Source organism: Monoraphidium neglectum (genome assembly GCF_000611645.1).
Source record: "Monoraphidium neglectum strain SAG 48.87 unplaced genomic scaffold scaffold01292, whole genome shotgun sequence".
Taxonomy (NCBI): Eukaryota; Viridiplantae; Chlorophyta; class Chlorophyceae; order Sphaeropleales; family Selenastraceae; genus Monoraphidium; species Monoraphidium neglectum.
In genome coordinates this window covers 1,525-10,857 of record NW_014012336.1, presented here as the reverse complement: position 1 = coordinate 10,857, position 9,333 = coordinate 1,525, and the positions used below count along the sequence as shown (strand labels likewise).

Genomic DNA, 9,333 nt, shown 5'->3' with positions numbered 1-9,333 from the left:
ATTCTGCAGGCCTACTGTATTAGAGAGGACACCATTGCGTACCACTATTGCCATGAGCAAAGGAAGCAGCTCGCCATTCTCAGGACCTGGAATATTCAGGAGCACAGCAGAGGTATGGGAATGGACTAAATATGCAATGGCAGAGATACATTCAAACACGGCAGGCGCAGATGCTGGGGGGGACCCGATCACAAACGGGGACTGGGGAAGCTGGAGATGTAACCGTGATCACAGACCGGCCCAAATAAACATATGTCTCAATAGCGCGCAGGAATGCGCCCTCGACAAGACAAAACACATCTACAGCCCTGCTTAGCTGCTAAGCGCCGCGGTCCGGTCCATCCAGGCCCTCACGACCTCCACCGCCCCGGCCGCGCACGCGCGCTGCAGCCGCGGGTACTCCATCCCCAGGAACCGCCGGCACGCGACCGCCTCCTCGGTTGCCGCCTGCACGCCGCCGCACACCGCGTCAACGCGCTCGGGCGGCAGGCGCAGCGCCTCGGCCGTGCGCAGCGCCCCCTCGCATGCCCCTATGGCAGCTTCCTGCAGCGCAGCCTCGGCCGCCGCGGCCGCCTCAGCGGTGGCCCCAGGGGAGGGCGCCGCGGGCAGGGGCACCTCGTCCAGACACAGGCCGACCAGGGCCGCCGCAACTGCCGCCTCCCCCTGCACCACCGCCACGACCGCAGCCGGCTGCGCCTGTGCCCGCGCCGTCGCCGCCACGCCTGCTTGTTTGGCCGGTCCCGGCCCCGGCCTCGTGGTCAGCTGCGCATGGGCGGCGGATGGCGGCGTGCCCGTCGGCGTGGCTGCCCCCATGGCCACCGCCGCATCGCCCGTCACAAGAGGCCCATGACATTTCGCTGCACCCGCTCTGCGTATGGGGGCCCCGCCCGCCGACGGCCGCTGTGGCACTGGCTCTGCAGGCGGCAGCCCGGCCCCCTGCATCACCTGGTGACGCGGCTCCGCCGTCGGCCGTGGCGCTGCCGCAGCCGTTGCCAGGCGCGCCCGTTTTGCGGCCGGCTCAGCGTTTGCCGTAGCATCGCAGCTGGCGCCGCAGCGGAAACCCTGAGCGGCAGCTCTGTTGTGCGCCTTGAGCTGCTTGAGCTGCTCGCGCTCCCGCTGCTGCTGTTGCTGCTGCTGCTGCTGCTGCTGTTGCTGCTGCTGTTGCTGCTGCTGCTGCTGCTGCTGCCGCTGCTGCCGCCGCTGCTGCTGATGCAGCTGCTGCCGACCGCTGCCGGTGAGGATGAGGTCGAGAGCATTGTGGCCGGCCGCGCGCCGAATGGCGGTCAACCGCCAGCCCTCCAGCTCCGGCAGCGTGCGCACGCCCTTCCCAAAGGCGCGCCCACGGCCGATTGTGGTGTCAGACCTGCCCCCCCAGGGCCGCCCGTCCACCTCCAGCTGCACCCTGATGTCCAGGGGTAGGGGCGCGCCGGGGAACCAGCTGTGCAGCAGAGGCTCCGGCATGCGCAGGGGCTTCATGCCGCCCCTCCTGTCCGCGCAGAACCCCAAGGTCTGCGCCTGCGGACGCGGCGGCGGCAGCATGGATGTTGGGGCGTGAAGGGCTGCCGCGCGCGCGGCGGGGGGACGGGTGGTCGGGCCGCGCCAGGCAGTGGGCGCCGAGCGCGCAGGCGAAGCACGCCGGCTGGCTCGCTGTGAATTCGGCGGCAGGCTGCCGCCCTTCCGCGCAAACGGCTGCGAGAAGCAGCTGCGCCCCGCCCTGTGCAACGGCAGGCCCGCTCACCATGGGAAGCGTGACGAGGTCGCCCTCGCAGGCGCCGCGATTGCTGACATCATCGCCTCCGCCAGCGCCGCCCTCCTCCTCTTCCCCTTCTTCCTCCCCCTCCTCCTCCTCCCCAACCACCTCTGATCCCGTCTCCCGCTCATCTCCGCCCCCACGGCCCTCATCCGCACAAGCCGCCCCCTCCTCCTCCGTCCCTCCCTCTGTGGCCCCCTCGCCATCCTGCTGCTCGCTGCATTGTTCGATTATCACATCAATCGCCGTGGGCCCTGCCGCACGCCGGAAGCCCGCTATCCGCCGGCCCACGAGCCCGCACAGCCCGGCCAGCCCCGCCGTCACTTCGTGCGCCTTAGTAATGTGGCTGTCGATGCGCGGCCCCCAGGGCCGCCCGTCCACTACAGGTTGCAACCTGACGTCGAGGCGCCGCCGCGTGGGCGCGTCTGTGGCCCGGCCTTCGAGATGGTGGGGGTGAATCGTGTTGATCAGGGCGCGCGGCAGCGTGATGCCGCGAACGCTGTTGGATACCCTGAGGTCCCTGTGCGTGATGAACCTGATGCGCTGCGACTGGGTGTGTAGAGCGTCCAAGCACGGGTGGGGCGCCAGGCGGGGACGGCGGGAGGCGCGGGGCAGCGGGGTCGGGAGGCGCGAAGGGGGCGAGCGCGGAACGCAGTTAGCGGGGGCGTCGATCGGGGCCGCTGCTTGCAGTCGGCCAGCAGCAACGCTGGTGCACGCTGTGATGGAACGCACGGTGCGATCCTTCCACTGCAAGCGGCAGGCAGAGAGTGCCCACAGCAGCGGGCCGCCGCCGCCAGCCCCGGCTCACCGGCGCCCAAAAGGTGCCCACGGGCGCGCCGCAGGCGTCGGCGTCGGCGCCCGCCTCTGCCGCACCGGCGGCCGGCCGCCACCGAGTTTGCGGCAGCGCCTTGCCCTTTGGCCGCTGCTGTGCTGGTGCCTCCGCGGACTGGTCACTGCTGCTTTGTGAGGCGTGGCCTGAAACCTCCCTCGCCGCGTCCTGCCTCCTCTCAGCATATGCCGCATACGCCGCCGCGTGATGCGGCGTCGTCGGGGCGTCGGCTGTGGCAGATGCCGGCAGGGCCTGCGGCAGCGAGCCGTGGGACAGCTGCGGGCTACCTAGCGGCTTGCTGCTGCTGGTGCCCAGCTCAAGGCGCGAGCGCTTTGAGGCTGGCGCACTCCCGCCTTCGGTCTCTGTGGCACCGCTGCAGCCCACTTCGTTAGGAGGCAAATTGTGCCATATTTGTTCGAGTGCCGAGAACGGCACCAGTGCCAGCTTACTGCGCATGATGGATCCTGGGTGAGTGCGTGCCGCGTGATCAGAAGTTCATCACGGTTCAATGTCAATAACCTCTAAAGGTGGCTTGACAGCTGCGCGATTCAGATCAGTGCCAAGTTCCTTGCGCACGGCACGCAATCGAGGTTATTGTCGCTGAAGCAGGTCATCATATGGGCGTCCCGTGTGCCTCAAATCATATACAAGCAGCCAACACTTCGTGCCTGTAAGCATCGTCTCTGCATGCCAGCCACCGCGTCGAGCTCGCCAGTTGCTACCAGTAGACCAAAGCAGACCGCTCTGGTCAAGAGGCACGAGGCCCGGGGTGGGCGCACGGTATGCACGTGTATGCCGTACCTGCTTTTGACAGCAGCCAAGCATCAACAGCTTTACAGCGCAAGCAAGGCGATCCGTTTGGCCGGCAATCACCGCACAATCTCTACACCCTGCAACCCAGTCCGGTGCTTGTGAATAGGGCGCAACTACACACAGCTGCGCAGCGGCTGCTGGCCCTGAATGAGTCAGAAAATTCGTGCACTTTTTGCAGGCAGTGGATCAGCAGTAGACGGAGCCTGATCAATTCCGGCTCGTTTTGCCTGATGTCATGCAGACATGAGAGCAAGTATGTTACAACTCAAGCATTGTTTTCAGATTTCAAATTCTGTAGGCCTATCGTTTGGAGAGGACACCATCGTGTGCCAATAATGCATCACACAGGAAGCAGCCTCTCATACCCCCATGATCAGAAGCTTGAAAATTTGGAGCAAAGCGGAGGTATGGAACGCACTAGAGACACGGAAGGGATGTGTTTGAAACAGGGCAGGCACAGCAGCTGAAGGCGACTCAATCATAAACGGGGCCTGGGGAAGCTGGAGGTGCAACCATGCTTGCACCCCAGCCCAGACTGACATATGTCTTGACAGCGGCGCATCAGTGCGCCCTCGATAGCACGGCATCGTATCAACGGGCCGGCTCAGCAGCCACGCGCCGCCACCCGCTCCATCCACGCGGCCACGACATCCACCGCCCCCGCCGCGCACGCGCGCCGCAGCCGCGGGTACTCCATCCCCAGGAACCGCCGGCACCCGCCCGCCTCCTCGGTCGCTGCCTGCACGCCGCCGCACACCGCGTCAACGCGCTCGGGCGGCAGGCCCAGCGCCTCGGCTGCGCGCAGCGCTTCCTCATACGCCCGGAAGGCAGCTTCTTGCAGCGCCTCCGAGGCCGCAGCGGCCACCTCAGCGCTGGCCCCCGGGGAGGGCGCCGCGGGCAGGGGCACCTCCTCCAGACAAAGGCCGACCAGGACCGCAGCGACTGCCCCCTCCCCCTGCGCCCCCGCCACGACCGCGGCCGGCTGCACCTGAGCTGCAGCCGCCGCAGCCGCCGCAGCCGCCGCAGCCGCCGCAGTCGCCGCAGCCGCCGCAGGCGCCACGCCTGCTTGAGCGGCCGGCCCAACGTCCGGCCCCGCTGGCAGCTGTGCACGGGCAGCGGATGATGCCGCGCCCATTGGCTCGACCGCCCCCGCCGCCACGTCGCCGCTCACGAGGGGCCCATCAAGCGCCGCTGCTTCTGCTCTGCATATGGTGCTTACGCCTGCCAACTGCGGTGACACCAGTCCTGCAGGGGACGGACCGGCCCCCTGCAACACCTGGTGACGTGGCTCCGCAGGTAGCCCCAGCGCCGCCATGGCCGTTGCAAAGCGTGCGTGCTTTGCGGCCGGCTCACCGTGCGCGGCCGCATCGCAGATGGCCCCGCGGCGCAGCCGCAGAACAGCAGCTGGCTCGTGCGCCTTGCGCTGCATGTGCTGCTCCTGCTCCTGCTCCTGCTCCTGCTGCTGCTGCTCCTGCTGCTGCTGCTGCTCCTGCTGCTGCTGCTGGTGACCGCTGCCGGTGAGGATGAGGTCGAGCGCGTTGCGGCCGGCCGCGCGCCGGATGGCGGTCAACCGCCAGCCCTCCAGCTCCCGCAGAGTGCGCACGCCCTTTCCAAAGCCGAACCCACGGTTGATCGTGGTGTCAAACCTATCTCCCCAGGGCTGCCCGTCCACCTCCAGCTGCAGGCTGACGTTGAGCGGGAGGCGTACGTCTGGGAACCAGCTGTGCAGCAGAGGCTTTGGCATGAGCAGAGGCTTCATGCCGCCGCTCCTATCCGCCCCGAATCCCAGTGTCTGCGGCTGCGGATGCGGCGGCGGCGTGGATGCGAGGGCTCACAAGGGTGTCGGGCGCGAACGACGGTCAGGCCTACGGAGCATCCACGGCGGCCGGCTTCCTGCGTGGCATGTGGCAGGCCGATGCCCTGCCATGGGACAGGCTGGCTCGATTGGTATGCGGCGAGCGGCTGCGATCCGGCGTGTGTGACTCGAGGCCTCCTCACCGTTGGCAGCGTGAAGAGGTCGCCCTCGCGGGCGCCGCGATTGCTGACATCACCGCCTCCCCTACTGCCGCCGCCCTGCTCCTCCTCCGCCGCCTCCGCTTCCTCCCAATCGTCCTCCCATCCCCTCTCCCGGCCGTCCTCGCCCCCACTGCCCTCCTCATCGGAGACCGGTCCCTCGTTTGCCCCCTTCGACCCCTCCTCTACGGCCCCCTCGCCGTCCTGCTGCCCGTCGCCTCGTTCAATAATTAGGTCGAGCGCCGCGGGCCCCCCCGCGCGCCGGAAGCCGGCTATTCGCCACCCCACCAGCCCCCGCAGCCCGGCCAGCCCCGCCGTCACCTTGTGCCCCTTGATTACGTGGCTGTCGATCCGCGGCCCCCAGGGCCGCCCATCGACAAAAGGCTGCAGGCTGATGTCGAGGCGCCGCGTTGGGTGCGCGTCCCTGGCCCGGCCCGGCAGCTCTCCGGGATAGAGAGCAGCCGCCAGGGCCCGAGGCAGCCAGATGCCGCCAACGCTGTTGGGGGCCCTACTGCCCCCGCACGTGGTAAACTTGACGCGCTGGGACTGGGTGTTGAGAGCGTTCACATGAGGGAGGACGGCGCGCGCGCGGCAGAGGCAAGGGTGGGTGCGCAGACGACGGGGCGTGAGGCAGCAGGGTCGGGAGGCGAGAGGCGGCGCTGGCATGCGCGGCGCGCGCTTTCGGGGGCGTCGATTGGGGCCCGGGGCCCCTGTATGTATGTTGCCAACATAACATCTGGTGCGCGCTGCTAATAAACACCTGGTGCACTCCCCTCCCTGAAAGCGGCACGCAGAGTGTGCCAACAGCAGCGCGCCGCCGCCGCCAGCCCCGGCTCACCGAAGCCCAAAAGGTGCCCACGGGCGCGCCACAGGCGTCAACGTCGGCGTCGGCCCCGGCCACAGCGGCGGTCGGGCGGCGACGGGTTTGCAGCGTCTGGCCCTGTGGCCGCTTTTGTGCTGGCGCCTCCGCGGACTGGCCACTGCTGCTGCGTGAGGCGTGGCCTGAAATCTGCCCTGCCGCCCCCTGCCTTCTCTCAGCACATGTCATGTGCGGCGCCGCGTGCGGTGTCGTCGTCGGGACATCGGCTGTGGCAGCTGCCAGCAGAACCTGCGGCAGCGAGCTGTGGCACGGCTGCTGGCTACCCAGCAGCTTGCTGCTGCTGGTGCCCAGCTCAAGGCGCGACCGCTTTGAGCTGGGCGCACTCCCGCCTTCCGCCTCTGTGGCACCGCTGCAGCCCGCTTCATTGAGAGGCAGATCGTGCCATATTTCTTCGAGTGCCGAGAACGGCACCAGTGCCAGCTTACTGCGCATGATGGATCCTGGGTTGTGGACGTGACGCGCAATCAGAAATATAATCTTATTCACAAGATGACGAATTGCTTACAGGTGGATTGGCAGCTGGATGAATCAGATCAGTGCGACGTTCGCATGATTATCGTCGCTCATTTGTCATCACAGGGACGTCCCGTGATGCATGCCAAACTCATGTACAATAATGAACTGTTTCGTGTCGTGCAAGCACCGCCTGTGCGTGCCAGCCACTCCATCGCGATGGCCAACCCGCAGCTGTAGGCCGGGCTGGTCATGGCATATCATAACGCCAAGGGTGGGCGCACAGCATGCACGTGCATGCTGTACCTGTATTGGAACGCAGCTAAGCGGGTCACTGATGAGCTTTACAATGTCTCAAGTGATTTGTGATGTAATTTGTGATGCAAGAACCGGCGCACAGGTTGCGGGCAGGGATACCCCACACGCTTTTTGTGCCACCGCGCACGCTGCTGCTTGCCGCGCACTCGTCACTGTGAATCCCCAGTGAGACGGTGACGGCCGAGTACTCCAAGGCAGTTGACGCATGCTTTCGTTTACATTGCAAGCAAAGCCACTGCTTGACCAGCAACCACCACACCCCAGCCCAGCTGATCCAGCACTGCACACTCCGCTCGACCCGCCGCCCGACAACGCCCATACTTTGCATCAGCTAAACAGGTAAGGCACATCAGAACCCTCTAATGACCGGTCAACCAGTTGTGGCTGGTGTTGCCTGGTGGCTGATTTCATCAACAGCTTGGTTCAGCTGTCGACGGCGACAAACACGGACATCCTCGTCGATAAAACTCAGCGGTGTTGGTGCGACATCCCTGCGCCAGAACCAGCTGTTGGAGCCAACACAAAGACCGGCGCGGCTGGTTGCTGTGACGCAAATGGCGTCGAATCAGGCTGAACAGCTAGCCTTGCATGCGACACGCCTGGGCCTGGACCCCTCGCACACTGACTACCATATCGCCGTCACACGAAAAGGCGCCTTACCTCAAACCGCTCTCTCTCTCTCTCTCGCCATGCTGCTGGTGTTGTTTCTTGCCTGCCACGGGCTTTCGCGAGCTTTTCAGTTTCGCGACCTGTATGCTGCCGGCGGCACACAACAGCCATATTCACGCCTGCTCACAACTCAGCAGTAGTTGGTGCGCGTCGTTCTGACTGTAATTGTTGCTATTTTGCATGCAGCCATTCGTCAGTCTTGAATGCCCTTCCAGGTTGCCGGCACGTGACCCCAGCGCCTTGACCCAGTCCAGCGCGTGTACGGTAGACAGGGCGCGACAACAGCTGCCCAGCGGCCGCTGGCCCCTGGTTTCAGCAACTACCTACCACAATTTCTGCAGGAAATCGCTTCACAGGTAGACGGAGCCTGAACCATTTCGACCGAACCTGGCTGATGTGATCTACAGGAGTTCGCCTTTCAGTGCCGTGTATACATTCGTCCGCGCATACAAATAACGGCTTCCGGGTAGACTCATCAAGCAACACCCTCATCTCTCGCCACCAGATACTTTTCACACCCCAAGATGCGTTGCGAGCAGTCCTGGACGCCCCATGAGGGGATCGAGGGCGCAGGATCCAAAAGGCAATGTCAAACAGAGGAGTGCAGCACCGGTACATCAAGCAAGCGACAGCGGCCGTTGGACCTGCTGTGCACCGCCGCCCCCGCAGCAGGCCCTGGTGACGGGCCCCAACAGAGCCAGCAGCTGGTGCCCAGCTCACCAACGCAGGCGCTGGAGGCCCAAGGGGCCGCAACCAATGCCCGGACGATGAGCCCGCTCCCGGGACCCACCGCCATTGTCACTGCAGTGGGTCCTGCAACAGCACCCTCCGGCGCAGCAGCAGCGGAGGCGATCGCCAGTGCTGCAGACGATGCTGTAGGTGCAGGACTGAAACTCGAGCAGGTGGTGGCGCCAGCCCAGCAGCAGCAGCAGCAGCAGCAGCAGCAGCAGTGGCAGCAGCAGTGGCAGCAGCAGCCGCAGCAGCAGCAGCAGCAGTGGCAGCAGCAGCAGCCTGGGGAAGGGCAGCAGCAGGTGTGCAGGGAGGGGCAGCAGCAGCAGTACATTGAGGCGCAGGAGGGGGAGGTGGACGAAGACGATCAGCAGGATGATGATGAAGATGATGATAATGATAATGATAATGATGACGAGCAGGAGCAGGAGGAGGAGGAGGAGCAGGAGGATCAGGATCCTCAGAAGGGTGGACCAGCCGCTGGCGCTGGTTTGGAGCTCAGCGGCGACCAAGGCAGCAGCGGCGGCGCAGGGCAGGAGGCGGCGGCCGCAGACGGGGGCGGAGCGCCGCGAGGTTCACGTGCTGGACGCGGCGGCTCAGGGGCCGCCGCCACGTGGCCGACGGTGAGTCTGTCGGAGCCATGAAATCAATGCCGACCTCATGCATCGTTTGGCCAAGCTCGACCAGCTTCTAACCTGGGGCAAAGCCGTGCCGAAATAACGAGTCCGGGGCGGCCGCTGAGCGCGTGCCTGCAGGCAGGTGGCGCTGAGTGCGTGCCTGCAGGCAGGTGGCCAAGGGGTTGGCGCAAATCTTCTCTGTCATGGCAGCCGCGGGCGCCGGACCGCCCAGCGGTCGGCGGCCTCGCTTCTCCAGCAGTCC

The 9,333-nt window shown here is 65.9% G+C and overlaps 3 protein-coding genes across 3 annotated transcripts; 1 reads left to right on the top strand and 2 right to left on the bottom strand.

The window, feature by feature from the left end:
• Positions 1 to 312: 312 nt before the first annotated feature.
• On the bottom strand, positions 313 to 1,476 carry MNEG_7352 (hypothetical protein; the record flags this gene model as incomplete). Its single annotated transcript, XM_014044176.1, has 2 exons — positions 313 to 762; positions 946 to 1,476. 2 exons carry the CDS (start codon positions 1,474 to 1,476, stop codon positions 313 to 315), a joined length of 981 nt encoding a protein of 326 aa, XP_013899630.1.
• A 2,520-nt stretch (positions 1,477 to 3,996) lies between these two features.
• MNEG_7351 (hypothetical protein) lies at positions 3,997 to 5,151 on the bottom strand (the record flags this gene model as incomplete). The annotated part of the gene is made up of 2 exons (XM_014044175.1): positions 3,997 to 4,454; positions 4,746 to 5,151. 2 exons carry the CDS (start codon positions 5,149 to 5,151, stop codon positions 3,997 to 3,999), a joined length of 864 nt encoding a protein of 287 aa, XP_013899629.1.
• A 3,341-nt stretch (positions 5,152 to 8,492) lies between these two features.
• MNEG_7350 (hypothetical protein) lies at positions 8,493 to 9,077 on the top strand (the record flags this gene model as incomplete). The annotated part of the gene is made up of 1 exon (XM_014044174.1): positions 8,493 to 9,077. A coding segment is annotated over one exon (585 nt), but the record flags the coding sequence as incomplete, so codon positions are not given.
• Between the last annotated feature and the right edge of the window lie 256 nt (positions 9,078 to 9,333).